The 21,212-nt window shown below is 36.3% G+C and overlaps 1 protein-coding gene across 1 annotated transcript in view; it reads left to right on the top strand.

The window, feature by feature from the left end:
* CEP152 (centrosomal protein 152) overlaps nt 1-21,212 on the top strand; it is a 91,897-nt gene that overhangs the window by 64,295 nt on the left and 6,390 nt on the right. The window contains exons 20-24 of the mRNA XM_008069900.2: nt 6,339-6,989; nt 11,399-11,540; nt 16,174-16,341; nt 19,977-20,073; nt 20,952-21,055. Of these exons, the coding sequence (XP_008068091.2) occupies nt 6,339-6,989; nt 11,399-11,540; nt 16,174-16,341; nt 19,977-20,073; nt 20,952-21,055 (1,162 nt within the window). The remainder of the gene's footprint in view (nt 1-6,338; nt 6,990-11,398; nt 11,541-16,173; nt 16,342-19,976; nt 20,074-20,951; nt 21,056-21,212) is intronic.

Raw genomic sequence — 21,212 nt, forward strand, 5'->3', positions numbered from 1 at the left:
CACTGGCTGCTCACCTCCTGTTTTACAGTCTGGTTCCCAACAGACCACAAACTGTACCATACATGACTCAGAGGTTGGGGACCCCTGCATTATATCATTCTCTATGTCCTTGCAGATCCTCAGTTTGGCTCCCACTCATAACTGAGAACATGTAGTGTTTGGTTTTCTGTTCTTGTGTTAGTTCACTTAGGATGATGTTCTCCAATTCTATCCAAGTTATTTTATTTTTTATTTTTTTGAGTTGGCGTCTCACTCTGTCATCCAGGCTAGAGGGCAGTGGTATGCTCCCAGCCACCACAGCGACCGGCTGGGCTTAGGCGATCCTTCTGTTTCAGCTTCCACATCCAAGTTATTTTAAAAGACATTATTTCATTCTTTTTGAAAGCTGAATAGTATTCCATAGTGTATATATAACACAGTTTTATCATCCACTGATTAGTTAGTGGGCATTTAGGTTGATTCCACATCTTTGCGATTGTGAGCTGTGCTGCAGTGGATGTGTGAGTGCAGGTGTCTTTTCTATACAATGACCTCTATCCCTTTGGGTAGATACCTAGTAGTGGGATTGCTGGATCAATTGGTAGATCTATGTTTAGTTATTTGAGAAATCTCTATACCAATTTCCATAGAGGTTGTACTAATTTACACTCCCACCAGCAGTCCATAAGCATTCCCTTTTCACTGCATCTGAGCCGGCATCTAATATTTTTTGATTTTTTATTAATGGCCATTCTGATTGGTGTAAGGTGGTATCTCACTGTGGTTTTAATTTGCATTTTCCTGGCAATTAGTGATGCTGACCATTTTTTCATGTTTGTTGGTCATTTGTGTATCTTCTTTTTTGTTTTTGAGTTGGAGTCTCACTCTGTCACCCAGACTGGAGTGCAGTGGCCGCTCCCGGCCACCGCAGCCTCGACCCACTGGCCTCTGGCAATCCTTCCACCCCAGCCTTCCAAGTAGCTGGAGCTACAGGCGTGTGCTACCACGCCCGGCTGATTTTTTTATTTATTGTAGAGATGAAGTCTCACTGCCCAGGCGGGTCTTGAACCCGCGGGCTCTGGCAATCCGCTCACCTCAGCCTCCCAAAGGTGCGGGATTACAGGCTGAGCCACTGAGCCTGGCTGTGTATCTTCTTTTGAGAGATGTCTGTTCATGTCATTTACCCACTTTTAAATGGGGTTATTTGCATTTTTCTTGCTGATTCTGGATATTAGACCTTTGTCAGATGTGTAGTTTGCGAATGTCTTCTATTCTGTAGATTGCCTATTTGTTCTGTTGATTATTTATTTTACTGTGTAGAAGCTTTTTAGTTTAATTAAGTCCCACTTACTTATTTTTGTGTTTTTGTTACACTCTTTGCCCAAGCTGATGTCCAGAAGTATATTTCTTAGGTTTCCTTCTAGGATTTTTATGGCTTCAGGTCTGACATGTAAGTCTTTACTTCATCTTGATTTAATTTGTGTATATGTGGAAAGATAGGGATTAAGTTTCATTTTTCTTGTAGCTATCCGATTTTCCCAGTATCATTTGTTGCATAGGATTTTCTTTTCCCCTGTGTATGTTTTTTGTCTGCTTTGTCAAAGAGCAATTGATTGTAGGTATTTGAGTTTATTTCTGGATGTTTTTATTCTGTTCCATTGTTCCCTATGTCTTTTCTTGTACCAGTACCATGCTGTTCTGTTACTACAGCCTTATAGTATAATTTGAAGTTAGGTAATATGATGCCTCCAGCTTTGTTCCTTTTGCTTGAGATTGCTTTTGCTATTTTGGTTCTTTTTTAGTTTCCTTAGAAATTTTTTTAATATCATAGTCCAACCTTAATACATAATAGAATATATTGGAAAGCCACAAGTCAGACAGTATTGAGTCATAAAAACTGAATTGTTTTTAATTCAGTGCAATACAGACTTCAGAGATAGTCTCAACTATGAATAAAAGCTTAATAAATTGTTTTAAACCAAGAGAATGAATAATTTTTCATAATAATTAGTATGATGGTAACCAGATAACACTTTGTAAAAATTGTTTACCCACACTATATATCACAATAAACTCTAGGTTCATGAAGAGGTAAAATATTTTAATTGAAAGTGTAGAAAAATAGAAAGAAAATGGAATATTTTAGATCTGTATTATCATAACAGCTCAATTGCTAGGCATCAGATCCAATAGCAAAGATAAGGTGGTAGGTTTAAATCTGTTCAAACATTTAAAATATTTTTATTTTTCTAATAAATAGCGAGGTAAAATTAAGGTAATAATAAAAATAGGAAAAGTAAATCAAACATGAGAAACTTTAACAATATTAATGATAAAGAGTACATACAAATTTATAAGAAAACCAAGAGTCTAGGGATAAGTATGCCAAAGATCTGAGCAGAAAATCTTCATGGGAAGTTCAAACAGCAAAAAATCAGAGGAAGAACATTCATACCTACCAGTATTAGGGAAATGCAAACTTAAAAAAACCGAAGATGCCATTTTATGCTATCTGTATAACTCCTCTCTTCTGATTATAATGCACAAAATAAAATATATTGCAGTGTAAATATATATTTCCCTCTCAGTGTCACAACCATGTTGGAAAATAATGTGGCATACAACAGAAGTAAATGATATATCCCTTGTATTTGTCATCTTATTCCACAGATTACTTAAGGAAGTAATTCAGCATAAATAAAAATCTATTTTAATGCTTTTCTTAAGTTATGTAGTAGTACATGAGTTATTGTCTATACTTTTTAGTATGTCTTAAATATTTTTAAAGGAAATTTAAGAGGAAACAATATGAAGGTGAGGATATTTGTCTCAGAGCTCAGATGTGAGATGGAATAATATAGTTGTGTAGAATATAGAAAATAAAACAGGCCTAGAGATTTTTCCTTAAGAACATGAATGACCTGAATATATAAATGCAGAAGCATGGAAATGAGAGAACAGTGTTTGTGTTGCTTCTCAAGCTTTAGCAGGCATGAAAATCACCTGCAGTGTTTTTTTTTTTTGAATTGGAGTCTCACTCTGTCACTCAGACTGAAGTGCAGTAGCCGCTCCCAGCCACTGCAGCCTCGACCTCCTGGGCTCCAGCGATCATTCTGCCTCAGTCTTCCAAGTAGCTGAAACTACAGGCACGTGCTACCATGCCTGCCTAATTTTTGATTTATTGTAGAGAAGAGGTCTCGCCAAGTTGCCCAGGCAGGTCTTGAACCAGCAGGCTCAAGCAATCCACTCACCTCGGCCTCCCAAAGCGCTGGGATTATAGGCTAAGCGACTGAGCTTGGCGCAGTGTTTGTTAAAGCATAGATTCCTGAGCTTTACTCCTAGAGATAATGATTTGGTGAGTCTGGAGTGAGTCCAAAGAATTTGCATTTCTTTCAGGCTCCCTGATGATTGTGACACTGTTGGTCTTTGGACCACACTTGGCACTAGTCTGGATGATTATATCAACCAAAACATAAAGTTAACATGTTGTGCATCCTTCCTCCAAACCAAAGGAGGTCCAAAAAGGGCCAGATTCATAGCATTGCATTGAGGGTTCTTTTAAGATTACAGTGATCTGTTGAGATCTGTGGCAATTTAAGGCCACTTTCTGGAATTCAGAACTAGTCGAGTTGGTTCAGTGGTTCTCAAACTTTGCTGCACAATGGAATAACTTGAAAATCTTTAAAACAATACTGTTGCCTGCCCCCAACCTCAAACTTTATTTTTTTATTGGTTTAGGATGTGCCCTGGGTATTAGGATTTTTTTTAATTGATATTTTTAATTTTGATATTGTGGGGTACAGTTAAGGGTTAGGTATACAAATATGCTTCATTTAGGCCCCATTGTTGATAACAGGTGTCTCCCCGTCCCCAGACAGATGTTTACTACCATTAGTCCCACCCCCCCTTCTCCTTCCCCTATAGTTTCCCCCACCACTGTCAGTCATTTTCTTATGGTAGTGCGTTGGATGATCAAGTGAGAACATGTGATACTCAGATCTTTGTTTCTGTGAGAAGTCACTCAGTATTATAGACTCTAGTTCCATCCAAGTTGCTGCGAAATTTATGATTTTGTTCTTTTTTATGGCTGCATAGTATTCCATCATGTATATGTACCTCATTTTTTAAATCCAGTCCTCTTTTGATGGACAGCGTGGTTGGTTCCAGGTTCTTGCTATTGTGAACAATGCTGTGATAAACATTCGTGTGCAGATGTCTTTTTTATAGAGTGATTTGAGTTCTTCAGGGTATATTTCCAGTAGGGGGATTCCGGGTCATATGGGAGGTTGATGTTTAGAGCTTTTAGGAATCGCCACACTGCTTTCCACAGAGGTTGCACTAGTTTACACTCCCACCAACAGTATAGGAGTATTCCCTTTTCGCCACACCCTCTCTAACAGCTATTATCTTTTGAGTTATTGATAATTGCCATTCTGACTAGAGTTAGGTGGTATCTCAATGTGGTTTTGATTTGCATCTCCCTGATGATTAGTGAGGTTGAGCATTTCTTCATGTGTTTGTTGGCTGCTCGGATGTCTTCCTTTGTGAAGTGTCTGTTCCTATCTTTTGCCCATTTTATAATGGGGTTGTTTGTTTTTTTCTTTTCAGCATGTTTGAGTTCCTTGTAGATTCAAGATGTTAAGCTTTTGTCAGACCTGGAGTTGGCAAATACTTTTTCCCAGCCTGTAGGCTGTCTTCCTGCTCTCTTGATGGTTTCTTTGGCTTTGCAGAAGCTTGTCAGTTTAATGATGTCCCAGTTGTCTATCTTATCCCTTATGGCCTGTGGGTTTCGAGTTTTGTTCAGGTATTGGAAGGACTTTTTTTAATGTGCAGCAAAGTTTGGGAACTATTGAGTTGATCAATGCTGTTAAATTCTTCCTATAAAACTTTACGTGAGAAGATGCACATTTTTGGCAAGTCTGGGCTAGTCATCCAAATTCCATGGAATCTTCTGCCTCCACCCAAGTCACCTGACAATGATATCCCAGCATCCATTGCAACATGACCTATTTTCTCTAAAATCACTTTTTAAACATGTTCCAAATCATGAGTGAACTGTTCAGCTGGTAGCAAAGAATTTGTGGTGAATTTGTTTGTAAAGTTCACCTTAGATATTGGTTCCTTTAGTAGAAAATTTAGTAAGCATATGCCCTACCTCATCATCCTGATCATATATATAAATAGAGAGAGTATCGATTAATGGCAACTTCCTCTATCTAGGCCAAGCCTCAGGAGATGCCCAATTATGTCTTTTGACACCTATTGTGTCCTTATGACTTCTTTGAATTCAGTTAGGGAATATTAGAAGTAAAAGGTACTCAAGGTCATTATCCAGTCTGTTCCGTAGGTGAAGATACTAAGTGCCAAAGAGATTGTGTGACTTTTCCATAGCCATGTATCCAAAAGTAATAGTAGCTATGTGACATTCATTGAATCCTTATTATCTTCCAGGCTCTGGGTTTAGTACTTTGAATGGATTATCTCTTTGTGTCATTTAATCCTAAACAATTCTATCAGATTGGCCTTGTAATCATTCCCATTTTATAGATGAGGAAATTGAGGATCAAAAAGTTGAGGAAAGGGCCTATGATTTCACAGTTAATTCTAGCAGTTTGTCTCCAGAGTCCCCTCTGTTAAGCAGTTACACTAGGCTGCCTCTGCTATCAGTGGCAGGATTAGAACCAGAGCCCAGGTTTTTTGATATCCCCATTACTTTTTGGTTATCTGTTATTTTCTACGATCCACTAGGCCTATTATTCAGTTATAAAAACACATTAGATTAATGAGAAAGTGACCTTTTCTGTTTGGTATTGTCATTTAATAAACTAGTCTAACCATTAAAGTTGCATTAACATACAGTTACCTTTATCAGCTGTTAATTATGCAGGTGTGTGTTATATTCAAAAGTAATAGTAAGATTTCCTCATAAGACTTCTTTTACTTTAGGTAAAGATAATTTGTCGGGGCCATAGATAAAATTTGACACTGTATCTGTATTTTTTAAAAAAACTGATATGAAGTATTTTTCTAACATTAGTTTTTGCTAATTATATAATTCGTATACATGTATATTTTGGGGTGAGGAGGCCAGTTTCAGCTTCTACTTTCCCATCAAGAAACTAATATTTTGTTTTTAAATAACATTAGACAAATAATTAAGAGATTTAAAATGAAGGAAAAGTTCCTTAATTGTAGTTAAGTATATTTTTTTAGAATAATGTCTTCACTAAAATCACTTTTCCTCTTAATTTTGATATTAAATTTCTTAAATTCAGAGCTTAACCCAAATAGCTACTTTTTTGTGTGTGAATGAAGAGAATCATAAAGACTTTTTAAATGTATGTTGTTATATTCTTTAGATGGCATTTGCTGTTTCTGAAGCTAAAGAGAAATGGAAAAGTGAGTTTGAAAATATGAAGAAAAATTTAATACCTGAAAAGGAATTGGAAGAGAAGATTCATTCTCTTCAGAGAGAACTAGAGTTAAAGAATGAGGAAGTCCCTGCAGTCATCAGGGCCGAATTGGCGAAGGCTCGGAGTGAATGGAACAAAGAAAAGCAAGAAGAAATACACAGAATTCAAGAACAAAATGAGCAAGATTACCGGCAATTTCTAGATGATCATCGAAATAAAATTAATGAGGTGCTTGCGGCAGCTAAAGAAGACTTTATGAAACAAAAAACTGAACTCCTTCTTCAAAAGGAGACAGAATTACAAGCATGTCTAGACCAGAGTCGTAGAGAATGGACTATGCAGGAAGCCAAGCAAATCCAACTGGAAATCTATCAATATGAGGAAGACGTCCTAACTGTACTTGGTTTTCTCTTAAGGGATACCCAGAAGGAGCACTTCAGTGATTCAGAGGACAAGCAGCTTTTGGAAATTATGTCGACTTGTTCTTCAAAGTGGGTGTCTGTGCAATATCTTGAAAAACTAAAGGCCTGCATACAGAAAGCATTTCAGGATACACTGTCTCTACTTACAGAAAATGCCAACCCAGAATGGGAAAAGGTATGTTCCTAAGAGTGAAAAGAACTCTTGAACATTGATTATTGTAGAAGTTGTAATGTGGCATTATTTCTTTTTAAAATCTTTTTATTTTATATTTTATTTTATTTTAAAGATATGGGGTACAATTCAGGATTAGGTATACAAGTGGACATCATAGAGGTAAAGTTTGGGCTTTCCTTTGGTCCCCACTTTTCCTGGTTTGAGATTGGGTACCCTAATTTCTTTTCTTCATTATAGTTTAATAGATATAAGACTTGTGTTTTTGCCAGTGGTTTAAAAAACTTTTTGTAAGCCGGGCTCAGTGGCTCAGCCTGTAATCCCGCGTTTTGGGAGGATTAGGTGTGAGTGAATTGCCTGAGCCTGTGGGTTCAAGACCCGCCCGGGCAACTTGGCAACACCTCGTCTCTACAATAAATAAAAAATTAGCCGGGCATGGTAGCACGCACCTGTAGTTCCGGCTACTTGGAAGGCTGAGGCGGAAGGATCACTGGAGCCCAGCAGGTCGAGGCTGTGGTGGCCGGGAGCGTGCCACTGCACTCCAGTCTGGGCGACAGAATGAGACTCCAACTCAAAAACAAAAACAAAAAACTTTTTGTAACAATTCCAAAGGTTTGCATTTTTGTTGCCAAAAACACTTTACTTCCTAGTGTGACAAATATGAGCTTTTAGCCTCTAGACATCTTTTTCCTAAAGAATATATGTTATTGTTGCTAAGTGTCGGAGATTTCAGAAACGGAATAACTCTTATTCCTATTTTTGCATCATATTAAACTAGCGTTTCTTAGAAGCTTCTAAATAGTTTGGAAGTATATTTTTTGCCTTCAAGAAATTTATATCTAATTTAAGCAAAAAAGTGCCAACCAAATAACAAAGAGTATTAATACAGAAACAAGCAAACAGAGATATAGCTCACTTACACAAAATTCTAAAGCCCAGTTTTATTGGTGTACTATATATGTGCATGTAGAATGAATTAACTGTATTCCTTGTACTCCCTGAGATAAGCATTTATTTTGTGTGGAAGATCTGATAAAATCAGAATCTTGCTATCTTGATGAAAGAAGTTAGATACAGATGAAAGATCCAGAATGTGATAGTCTAAGTATTGTAATTAGCCAATTTCAAAATTTGGAATTAGAGGTGGAATAACATGCCAATATTATAATTTGTCTGGTAGAAGAGTTGTGATATAAGAGTTAAGGTCCAGGATATTATGATTAAAGATTTTCAAGGCCAAGATTGAGCATTTGGCATTAATACCTACTTGAGAGACTTATAAACTAGAAAAAAAAATTTTAGTTTCAGTTCTGTAATTGCTAATAACTAGCCTATTACTTTGGGTAGTCATACACTATTAGTTGCTCGCCTGAAAAACAAAATACAAATCCCTGGCCTAATTCCTTGTGTTTGGTAGAATATGTGTGGACATAGCTTGGCCTTTCTGCATCCTACATTTGAAACAGTACAGAATTTTAGGGCCAGGAGGGATCTGAAAGATCAGTCCACCTCATTCCAGTTCACCCCAGGAGATATTTTTATCCTTGATTTCACAAATATGTTATTACTGAGTGGTTTCCTTCAATGTAAAAATAATTGGGCAAGATCACTTGCTATGAATACTACTTAATACTTTACTGAGAATTTTTGAACAAAATAGATAATTAAGATAAGAATTTAGAGAAAAAAAATTTATTATTATTTTTGTTGGTTTTGGTTTTGGTTTTGTTTGAGACAAGGTCTCACTGTCACTCAGCCTGGAATGCAGCAGTACAATCACAACTCACTGCAGCCTCGAACTTCTGGGCTTAAGCAATCCTCCTGCGTCAGCTTCCCCAGTAGCTGGGACTGTAGGCATGTACCACACACCCAGCTACTGTTTTTGTATTTTTTGTAGAGGTGAGGGGTCTCACTTTGTTGCCCAGGCTGTGAAGAAAATAGATAATTTAAATTAAGATTTCCTGTAGCAGGTTTTGAAGATGAGAAGTGATGGAAAAATTATATGCTTTCAAGTTTGCTTTCCTGAAAAGGCAATCTACATTATAAAAATCAAGAAACTACAGCACCTTTCTCCTACCATTAATATATACATACAAAACCAACCCTGAAATTTTTTTTTACAGGATTACAATTGTGGAAGCAGAGTAAGATCATCTGTGTGACTTAATGTGTTTCATAAGTCTATGGAGAGACTCATAATCTGGCTAAGAATTTAGACGTTTACAGCTTTTGTTGGGTGGGTCAGATTCCATTCCTGAGAAACGGATGCCTTTGAAATGCCTAATCTGGTATTTGTCATAGAAATAATACTTGACCTTCTGCCATGTGTGAGCCCACTCAGCTCAGGGTTTTGAGGTAAAGCAACAATGATAAATTTGGTATATGGGTGCTGCAAATATGAAGAACTATATTTTATAATGCATTAAATCTGTAGGTTTTAGAATTGTTCATGGAAATTAAAATAGAAAAAAATGTTTATCAGTTATTTATATTAAAATAACTAAGATGATCAAAAGTTTTTTTTTTAATGGAGAAGATGCAATGAATGAAAAACATAATTTTTAGGAAAATGAATGCCTTATCAAAATATATTAACAAAATATTTTATAATCAAATAAAACAAATACCAAATGGAGCCAATTTTATAGCAAACTAGAGATGTATGTTCTTTCTCCTTTTACAGTCAAAGTCAAGTTGAAACTAAGACAAAAATGTTGCCACTCTCCTACCTTTTTTGTTATCTTGGCTTTTCTTCTCCAATTTTGAGTAAAAACTAGAAACACTGACTGCCTTTGGATTCAGCTTTTCTTACTCTTTCGGCCTCAACCTAATAGCCTCTTGATTGCATAGAATTTGCCTTTTCTCTGTAATTGCCTCTGCTTCTGTTGCACATTGTAGGTAGGTTTCCAGAGAGTCAGTTAGATGGGTTTCTCCTAATCACAGTCAAGAGTTCTAAGAATCAAGCATATATAATAAGTTTTAAATAATTAAACATAAAGACTGCTTTCTCAATATCACTTATTCTGTTCCTTTCAGATTTAGGAGTTTTCCAAAATCTGAAAATATTGCCAATAAAAAAATCTACTCATGAATTTAGTAGCTGGCCCATGACAGGAAGAGTGGAACACAAACACATTTAATAAAATGTTAGTGAAGAAATGGTCTTTTGCAAGATGTTTGACTTAGCTAAGCCTTAGTTTCTGTCTTTTACGTTGGAATTCAACTGGCTTTTGTAGACGAAATGGTCTTGTGCAAGATGTTTAAGTAACTAAGCCTCAGTTTCTGTCTTTAACATTGGAATTCAACTGGACTTTTTACAAAATGACAGTGCATGTTAAAGTATTTAGGCACATATAAAGTACTGTATAAATTTTAAATTATTTTTACTGTTATTTTCAATTCATGGGAGGCAAAAGGTTAGTATTAGAGTGGCTAATGAATTTGACCTCTGCTGCCATAAAAACGTTCTGGATTTTCAAGAATGATTTTGATTTCATACTGTCTGTCCTATGGTTTGATAACACAAACAGTTAAAAATATCTTAAATGTATATGTGCAAGTGTGCTAACCATATCTTCCATCTGTCTCATAGCTGGCCCACCAATCCTCTGTCCGACAATGTTCTAATTGGAAAATGTGGTCATAGTATGGTGACAACAGTAATCATGTAATGCCCTTCAAAAAATATTGGTGATAATTCAGGCGTGATTTTTTTTCCAGGCAGTGTTTTCTTTTTGTATTATTACTTTTTTTTTTTTTTTAAAGATGTGGGGAACACACATGTTCTCATTCATAAGCAGACCCTGAACAATTATTATAATACTACAAGAAAGAGATTGGCAATAGTGGGAAACTGCCAGAGGAGTTGCGGGGGGGGGCACATTTCACCATTATAAGAATATGTGATCTCAAACCAGGTGAAGTGGGGACCAAAGTAAGGTCCAAACTTTACCTGTACAATGACCAGTTGTATACCTAACCCTGAATGGCACCCTACATCTTTAAAATAAAAATTAAAAAAAAAAATAAAGATGTGGGTTACCATTCAGGGTTAGATACATAAGTGGTCATTGTATAGGCCAAGTTTGGGTCTCCCATTGGTCCTTACTTCACCTGGTTTGGGATCAGATACCCTTATTAACATTATATACCCTCTCCCCTTCCCTGGCAGTGATCTGCTTCTGATGATCTTTCATGTAGTATTATGATAAAATGTTCAGTCCACTTAATAGTGAGAGTGTGTGGTACTCAGTTCTTTGTTTCTGTGATAGATTACTGAGCATGATAGGCTCTAAATCCATCCAAGTTGCTGTGAAAACCATAATTGTATTTTTAATATTAGCATTTTAAATAGAAAATTGTGTAAAGATTTTATTTTACTAGACATTAACTTTCAAGATAATTTATTTCAGAAAAATACGACCGAGATCTCTAAGGATCCTGCCAACCAGGGCACTGACCAAGGAGACCCGGGAGTCTCAGCTGCTCTTCCTGCACCCACTTCTGGACACTACGCTCAGCTCTTGACCGTGGAAGACACAGAAGCAGAAGCTGGTAACTGGATTTTACTTTCACCAGTCTTTGTAGCATCCGTAATCACCATTCCAGAGGATCACTTTGAGGACAATAGGAGATCAAAGATGTGAACAGTTTTCCAAGTGAACAAATGTGTAATATTACTCTGACTTAATGTGTATTCTCCCCTTAGATTGTATTTCATATTTAGAAGACAGGGTTGATTTAGGCCTTCTTACTTCTTTGTATGGTTTTCCCTCCATCACAAGTGGTTCTTATTACAAGGAGAATAATGAGAATTTTAATAGAGCAGTCATGTTTTTTTTATTCCCTAACTGTTGAAAAATCAAATCAAGAATTTCACATAAGAGATTTGCCAAATAATGGAGACTTTATTCAAATTGCTAAACCTTATTGCAGCCATTTAAAAAAAATAATTAATTAATTTAAAAAATTTAAATTTAAAAAATTTTTTGAGTTGGAGTCTTACTCTGTTGCCCAGGCTGGAGTACAATGGCACACTCACGGCCACCACAGCCTCGACATGCTGGGCTCAGGCAATCCTTCTGCCTCAGCCTTCCATGTAGCTGTAACTACAGGTGTGTGCCACCACACCCAGCTAATTTTTAAAAATTTATTGTAGAGATGAATTCTCAACATGTTGCCCAGGCTGGTTTTGAACCCCTGGACTCAGGCATTCCTCTTGCCTCTGCCTCCCAAAGTGCTGAGATTATAAGCGTGAGACACCACACCTGACTACAATCATTTTTAAGTGGAAATCTTTGTGAGGTGTATTAGATGTTTCCTAGTTTATTTATGAGTTTTTGAGGACAGTGGCAGTGTTTTTCATCTCCAACACATGGCAGAGGGAGTGGTATATAGTTTGTGTTCTTGAACATTTGACGAATTAATAGTTTAACTTTCCTTAATAACTTAGACATGTCATTGTGACAAAGAAGTATTGTACTGTACTAGAGCCTCTTGTATTCATAGCTAACTGAGGAATATTGGGTTTATATTGCCTATTCATTGAAATTTCAGAGCTAGGAACTGGCAAATCCTTTATTAGCTTCCATCCTTTTTAGGATATTGTTTCTTTATAGCCTGCTTCTTTCCTCACATACAAGCACACAACACCCACCTCTGCTACTTGTTTGCTCTTTCCATTGTAACTTGGAAAAGAACTAATAATTGTGAGAGCAGTCATACCTACTGAGTCAGTAACCTTAGTTTCTACACATTTCCAATTCAGTAGGCATTGTTACCAGGATGTCTACCTGCCTTAAGGGGTCACTTGACAGTGACTGAGCATATCTTACTGCTAATTAGGTGGATAGTAATTCCTGTCTTAATTTGTATTTTGTTTCTTGCTTTTTATTTTATGTCCTAATTGGAATAGCCTGAGAATTATATTTTAATCTGTGAAATGAGTAGAAACAAATTGTAAATGTTATTTGACTGGAAAGTCCTGTCAGTATGAAAGAAATTAATTTTAGACAAAGACAAATCAGACCATAAAAAGATTTATTTTTCTTTCTTTAGTCTTTTTTCCCTTAAAGACAAACACATTAACAAATGTATTAGAAAGGATTAAATAATGCAGAGCATGCATTAAATGATCAAGTACTTAGTAATCCTGTCACCAGAGAGTACTACTGTTGACTCCTTGGTTATAGTCTCCTAATATCTTACTATTTTTAAAAGTGCTTTAAACATTAATTATGAAATACTTGATTCATGCAAAGAGTACATGTGATGCATATGTACGTTATGAAGCCTAGTAACCAGGAACCCCATTATTTAACTTAAACCATAAAACATCACCAAGCCGGGCTTGGTGGCTCAGCCTGTAATCCCGTGTCTTTGAGAGACTGAGGTGAGTGCATTGCCTGAGCCCGCAGGTTCAAGACCCGCCTGGGCAACTTGGTGAGACCTCATCCCTACAATAAACCAAAATGAGCAGGGTGTGGTAGCATGCGCCTGTAGTTCCAGCTACTCGGAAGGCTGAGGCGGAAGGATCATCGGAGCTCAGCAGATCGAGGCTGCGGTGGCCGGGAGCGGCCACTGCACTCCAGTCTGGGTGACAGAGTGAGACTCCAACTCAAAAAAAAAAAAAAAACCATCACCAATACTATTGACTAGAGTTATATCTCCACAACTTCCCCCCAATCTGAGGTAACAAATATTATGTTTTAAAAAATTATTCTCTTGCATTTTTAAATGTTTTGACCAAATTTATATATCTTCAAAAAATTGTTGCTTTTTTGTCTTTTAACATTATAAAAACAGTTTAATATTCATTATATTCTTTGTAACTTGCTTTTCTTCTATTTAAAATCTTGCTCTAACATTTGTCTGTGTTGATGCACACAGCTCTAGTTCATTCATTTTCATTGCTTCATACATAGCATTCCACGAATATGCTATGATTGATTTATCTGTTTTCTTGTCAATGGGCATTTGCATGGTTTCCAATTTTATAACAGTATCTTAAATGAAAAATATAAATGCAATGTAGGGTACCAATATGATGCCTCATTGATCCTTTGATGCTCATTTAAATGAAACTAAACTGTTAGGAAAGAGCTAAGAATAATTTTGCTGGACGAATGAATATTGGCCTCTGAGCCTATGCCAATTTGTACTTCTACTTTATTATATCACTTCTGTTAATAGGAATAATCTACCATGTATATCATTTTTGTATATTTTAATTTTATAAATTGTATATATTATTAATGACAATAGCTATCATTTATTGTGTATTTTCTCTATGCCGAGTATTATGTCAAACAATTTTTATACATTTATATCTCAACACTGTTTAAATTTGGATATAGTTTCAAATTTATAGAAAAGGAGCAAAAGTAAAAATAGTTGCAAAGAACACTCCTATACCCTTTATTTATTTTTGGTTATTTATTTATTTATTCATTTATTTATTTTAAGTCAGAGTTTCACTCTGTCGCCCAGGCTGGAGTGCAGTGGCACACTCATGGTCACTGCAGCCTCGACCTGTTGGACTCAGATGATCCTTCTGCCTCAGCCTTCCAAGTAGCTGGGATTATAAGCATGTGCCACCATGCACAGCTATTTTTATTTATTTATCGTAGAGATGTGGTCTTGCTGTGTTGTCCAGACCGGTCCTGAATCCTTGGACTCAGGTAATCCTTTCGCCTCCGCCTCCCAAAGTATGGGGATTACAGGCGTTGGCCACTGCACTCAGCTTCATATACCCTTTATCTAGATACACCTATTAACATTTCATTCCATTTTGTGCTATTCTGTATATGTATATGTGAATATCTCACTTTTTAATGAACCACTTAAAGGCAACTCATATATACATTGTAACCTAAACAGTCTATGTATTTCAGACTATATTTTCCAAGAATAGGATTTTTTTTTCATAATGTTAGTAACAGTAAGTGTAACATTAGATAAAAGTATTGTATCCATCTACTGTTTGTATACTAATTTTGTTAATTGACCCAATTATGTTTTGGATAGCATTTTTTTTTCTCTTTTGGTACAGGAGTCTGTCTGGAGTCAAGTATTGTTTAATTTCATGTGTCTTTAGTCCCCTTTAATCTAGAACATTTCCACAGTTCCTCTTTTGTCTTGTATAACATTGACTGTTTTGAGAAAAATAACTCTTCCTCTCTCCACCCTTCTTTAACAGAATATTGTCTTGTATTGGTGAAGTTAATTTTGATCAACTGGTTAAAATGTTGTCCAGTTCTTTACTGTATAAATACTGGGATTTTTTTTTCACCTTTGCAACTAATAAGCAATCTGTGGGGAGACACTTTTAAAGCCATAAAATACTCTTCTCATCATTAAAATCTTCTCTTAGACATGGTAATCACTGATGATTCTTGCCTGATCCAGTCTTTATTATGGTGGGCACAAAATTACAATTTTTCTAACTCTAGACCTCCCTTCACTTATCCAACTGGCATTTGGCATGTTGTTATAATCAAGAATTCTCCCCTTTCATTTGCCTGTGTATGTATCTGTCTTTCTGATCCACCCATCTACCTACCTGCTTACCAACCTACTTACCCACCCATCCATTCATTCGTAGGATTATTAGTATGACTCATAAATTTCTATTTTTTTAGTACTTTATAATTCATTACTATATTTAACTAGGGCTCAGATTGTTTCAGATTCAGCTAGTGGAGCTCCTTCAAACTGGCTCCTATGTCCTTATGATATGCCTATATTTTTGAGTATTTTCTGGCATACCAAGACATTTCAGTCTCATTTTCTTTGTACTCTCTCCCAGTACTGAAGTAAGCTATTTCTTGAAGATCCCTGACTCCTTTTAGTAGGGAATGGTATCAATACTAAGATCCCAAGTATTAGGTTTCATAGCAACTTTTAAAGTAGCTAGTATTATCCAATATTACATATTTAAAAACTAAGCCTCAGAAAAGTTAAGTCATGCACTCCAAGCCACACAGCGCATAAGTAGTAGAAACAGGATTTAAACCTAGATCTCTCTTATCTTAAACATCAGACTCTTTCAGTCACACTGTTGCCTTTAGTCATGAGTCATGTCATCTGGTTTTCCCTTCTTTCTTTCTTTTCTTTTTTTTTTTTTTTTTTGGTAGTTTGCTCTTAGACTAAACTGATATAAAAGTTTTTTATTATTTAATTTTTGCAGATAAGAAAAAGATCCTTGAAATTAAAGATTTATGCTGTGGCCATTGCTTCCAAGAACCTGAAAAGGCAAAGCAGGAATGTCAAGATCTGAAAAGAAAACTGGAGAAATGCTGTAGGCATCTTCAGCATTTGGAAAGGAAACACAAAGCTGTAGTGGAAAAAATTGGAGGTTAGCATTTAAAGTAGCACTGCTACCAGTATAAATCTCTTTGATCCTTGTTGAAATGTTCAAAGTGACATTTTTGTTAATGTGTGCACTGATTCTCTTTTGGGATTAATGTAAACTAATTTGGGTCTTATTTTTACTAAAAATAATTATTACTAAACTCAAAAGAGGAATATTTCAGCTCTGATTAAAAGGTCATGTTCTGTTCTTCCTTTCTTGATTGAACAGATTTTGTGGGCCCAATATATGTCAAGCAGCATTATAGGCACTGGCGATGCAGCAGTGAATAAATCAGACAAAATTCCGGTTCTAATGGAGATGTAAAAGATTGTGTTTTCTTCCTTCAAGAAGCTTATGGTTAGGTGAAGAGATCTAAAGACAGATTAACAAATAATTCAACATTGAGTGCTATTGGCAATGTATTCTGTATGATCAGAAGAAAGAATATTAACTCTCCCTCTTATTAGAGTTAAGAAGGGTTTCACTAAGCCTTGAGAAATGGAGGTGTTTGCCAAGGAGAACAACAGCATTCACCATTCTAGGCAGAGGAAAAGGTGTCAACAAGGGCATATGGGTCTGGCCTGGCCTTTGTCCACTTCTTTCATCACAATCCTGTCAAGGCAGTCTTTTGGAAATGACTATCTTCCGCCATTTTCCATTGTCCTGAATAAGGGAAGCTTTTGGGCTTACGTGGCTACTCTCTCACTTGTCACTATTCACTTATACCCTGTGCTCTATACTGCATTTTAAATGTTCAGATTCCTGAGCTGACCATATTTTCTTTCACTGCTGAATTTTGCATATGCTGTTATCACTCAGTCCTGTACTTTATCCTGCCGTTTACTTTTTGGTCTAACTCTATCCTTTAGGATTCAACTTTGAAGATGCTTCATTTCCAAAGCTCTCCTTGGTTTTCTGTCTGGGATAACTGGGCTGCTCTGTGTGGCCCTAGAGTTCTTGGCTCTTTCTCTATTACCTCTATTACAATTCTGCATTTTAATTATTTGGTTACTTGCCTGATATTCTCTCCAAAGTATCGGTTCCTTGAGGATAAGGAATATGTCTTACCTTGTTTGTCCTTGTAGTACATACCAGACAACAAATGTTTGAATGAATAAAAAAAAAAAACAAATGCAAAGGTCCCAAATAGTAGTGTCATCCAGAAAAGATCAGGCAAATAGGTTCATTTATTTTCTACATTTGCCTCTATCTCTTGCCTGGACAGTGGCTGGAACAACTTTTTAAAAAAGTGAATTGGACACTCTCTTGTTTAAACACTCTTGTTTAAAGCTCTTCAGTACCTTGCCATGGCCCTTAGTATGAAATTCAAATATAGAACCGGGCTCGGTGGCTCAGCCTGTAATCCCGCGCCTTTGGGAGGCTGAGGTGAGAGGATTGCCTGAGCCCGCGGGTTCGAGACCCACCTGGGCAGCGAGACCTCATCTCTACAATAAATCAAAAAATCAGCCGGGCGTGGTAGCGCATGCCTGTAATTCTGGCTACTGGGAAGGCTGAGGCGGAAGGATCGCTGGAGCCCAGCAGGTCGAGGCTGTGGTGGCCGGGAGCGGCCACTGCACTCCAGTCTGGGCGACAGAGTGAGACTCCAACTCAAAAAAAGAAATTCAAATATATAATCCTGGCTACCCCCGACTTGTCTTTTCCTCAGTACATTACTTCCTCCGGCAGACTTTCCTAACTATAGGAGGACCTGGTTAGGTCCTCCTGTTATATACATTCCCCCATAGCTTCTATGGTTTTCATAACATTTATCATCCTTGTAATTATTTATTGTCTGTACTCCCCTATTGAGTGTAGAATTTATGGTAACAAAGACCAAGTCCTATCCCTACACTTAGCACAGTCCCTGGCATCATAGCATATACTTGATAAATATTGTTGACTGAGAAAAATCACTTACTACCACCTACTGCTTACTAAGTCTATTAGAGACAGATAATAATTACTGGGAGGCTAGAAAGGGTTTTAAGAAGTTTGAGATAAAGAGATTCACGACTGTACTTCCTTTTGTGATTACTTAGATCTTTTGTAGAGGCCTGGAGAGTAAATGAGATATTTATCCCAACTATAGGTATAGATACAACATAGCTATGGTAAGATTTAATAAAAAGCCAGGAAAATGTGTTTGACATAACACAATGATAAGGATAATTAGGTATGATTATTATTTATATATAATATTTAACATCATAGATTGTGATCATAAAATCGTTATTCTACATAAGGCTCTTTGGAGCTTATATCTTCTACAATTTGTAGACTTGCAGATAATCCAAGGAGGCTGTTTCTTCACCCAATAATGGGCTGATAGAAGAAGTCAGGGTCAAAATTTAAGTCACTTAGTAGTTTTATTTGATGTTTTTTCTTAATATAAATCTATCAGGCACTATTGATATTGTGATTGCTTCTTTTTTGGTTCATAAATTCCATTTTCTACTCGAGTTTATTGAAAAGTGATGGAATAGGAGTGAGTGGTTTAAAATTATATGTTCTATCAGTCACCAGGGAGAATAGAGTGATTTGGTTCCTCAGTTTACGGATGTGTTGGGGTGGCATTGTAGAAAACAGGAGGTGCCCTGCTCACATTTATTGAACATTGATTGGTATTGCTGGGCCTTGTGTAAGATGTTGTGCATTTATTGTTTGATTTTTACTATAATCTATAAGGTAATACTATCCCTATTTTACATGTGAAAGAACTCAGGTTCAGGAAGGTTAAATAATTTGCCCTAGGCTTATCCAACAAGTAAGAAGCAGAGCTAGGTAGGATTTAGACTTATGTCTCTCTGATTCTGAAATCTTACCTTTTCCTTCACACCACATTGACTAATCAGTCTTCTCATCCTCTTTTTTATTTATTTTTTTTGTTTTGTTTTGAGTTGGAGTCTCACTCTGTCGCCCAGACTGGAGTGCAGTGGCCGCTCCCGGCCACCGCAGTCTCGCCTGCTGGGCTCCGGCGATCCTTCTGCCTCAGCCTTCCAAGTAGCCAGAATTTCAGGCATGTGCTACCACGCCCGGCTGATTTTTTGATTTATTGTAGAGATGAGGTCTTGCCGCCCAGGCGGATCTCGAACCCGCGGGCTCAGGCAATCCACTCACCTCAGCCTCCCAAAGGTGCGGGATTACAGGCTAAGCCACCGAGCCCGGCTTCATCCTCTTTTTAAAAGTTCAAAGAATTGAAAATTTTACATTATTTCTGAAAATGGCACCTACTTGAAGTTGATTTTCTTTTTATTTTGTATTGAGGTGCTTATTCAATGATCATTTATATAAGCTTACACTACCTACCAGGATCCACAGGGAACATGGAATTAGACAGGTTTCTACAAGACTTCAGTCTAACTGGGAAACAAAACACATGTATATGAAACAATTGGAATCCAATCCCAGGACAGCAAATGGAATTTCATTCCAAAGCAAGAAGAAGATAGAATACAGATTTTAAGTGCTGAGAAAGCAGAGCAAGGCAGTAGTCAGTCTCGGGTTAAGCAGGGAATGAATGACACAGGAGAGTGACTAGAAATTATGCAGTTTCCTCTATAAAATTTTGTTGAAGACTTAAGAAAAAGGAAGGCACACACAAAAAAATTTAACTGACCACTATATTATAAACTTTATAGAAGAGAATAGTAAAGTTGTTGAAGAATTAATACAAGAAAACAATGACATGAAGAATAAACTAGAAGAACTGCGAACACTTTGCAAAACACCACCAAGGTAAATAAGCCATTTATTTTTAAGTACAAATATTTTAAAATTTTTTAAAATATCAATTATTGTTTTGTTATATAGCAAAAGTGTTAAAAAAGAAGAAAATTCTCCAAAACCCTATTCCCTGATGATACTCCTCTATTAACTTCTTGTTTTATAAAGTTTAAGCCTCTATATACATACTCCATGTACACGATATATCTTAAAAATTGTCATTATTGTATATTTGTAACCTTTTATTAACTTAAAATTATTAGATGAGTATTTTCTCATGTTAGATATTTTCCTACAATATATTTTTCAATAGCTGCCTGCATTTTCATGTAGATTTACCATTATTTATTTAAGCAACCATAACATTTAAGTTGTTTTCATTTTGCTTCTGTTTTATTTTGCTGTTATTTTCTCTATTTCAATAGCTTTTGATAGCTTTTTTCAATATTTTTTGGTTACATGTTGCATTGTATAGTGGTGAAGAAGTCTGGGCTTTACGTGTACCCACCACTCCCTGTGACCATTGTACCTAATAGGTAATTTTTCATCCTCTACCCCTTCCCCCTCTCTGCTTCTATTATAAAGAACTATATAGTGGAAATTCTTTTTTTTTTTAAGAGTTTTTTTATTTTTTTTTCATTTTTATTTTAGATTCGGGGGTACATGTGCATGTTTGATACATGGACATATTGTATAGTAGTGGGGATTGGGTCTCAGGTAGCCCATTCTCCAGATAGTAAACATTGTACCCACTAGGTAAAGATTCTTGTATATGAAATTTTTAGCACATCTCAGTCTATTTTCTTAGACTATATGGATATATATATATTATTTCAAATGAAGTTTTTTATTTACCATCTCTGTTTTTTCAATCTTTGGTTTGTTTTTAGGTCATTGTCTGAAGGAGCCATTGAAAATGCTTGTCTGCCATGCAGTGTGGGGGCCTTAGAAGAACTTCGTGGACAGTACATAAAAGCTGTAAAAAAAATTAAGCGTAAGTTCCTAAGAGGTTCTCAAGGTTTTAAGGATAGTTTGGGTCTTTTTTATTGTTGTTAAATGTAAACTTAGGGTTTTCCAGCAGTAGTACTTTTAGGGGAGTTTTCCAAACTACCTTATTCTTCAATCTTGGAAAAGATCATTGATACATTTTC

This window comes from Carlito syrichta, unplaced genomic scaffold, assembly GCF_000164805.1.
Source record: "Carlito syrichta isolate Samal-C Ts95f unplaced genomic scaffold, Tarsius_syrichta-2.0.1 Scaffold312386, whole genome shotgun sequence".
NCBI classification, from domain to species: domain Eukaryota; kingdom Metazoa; phylum Chordata; class Mammalia; order Primates; family Tarsiidae; genus Carlito; species Carlito syrichta.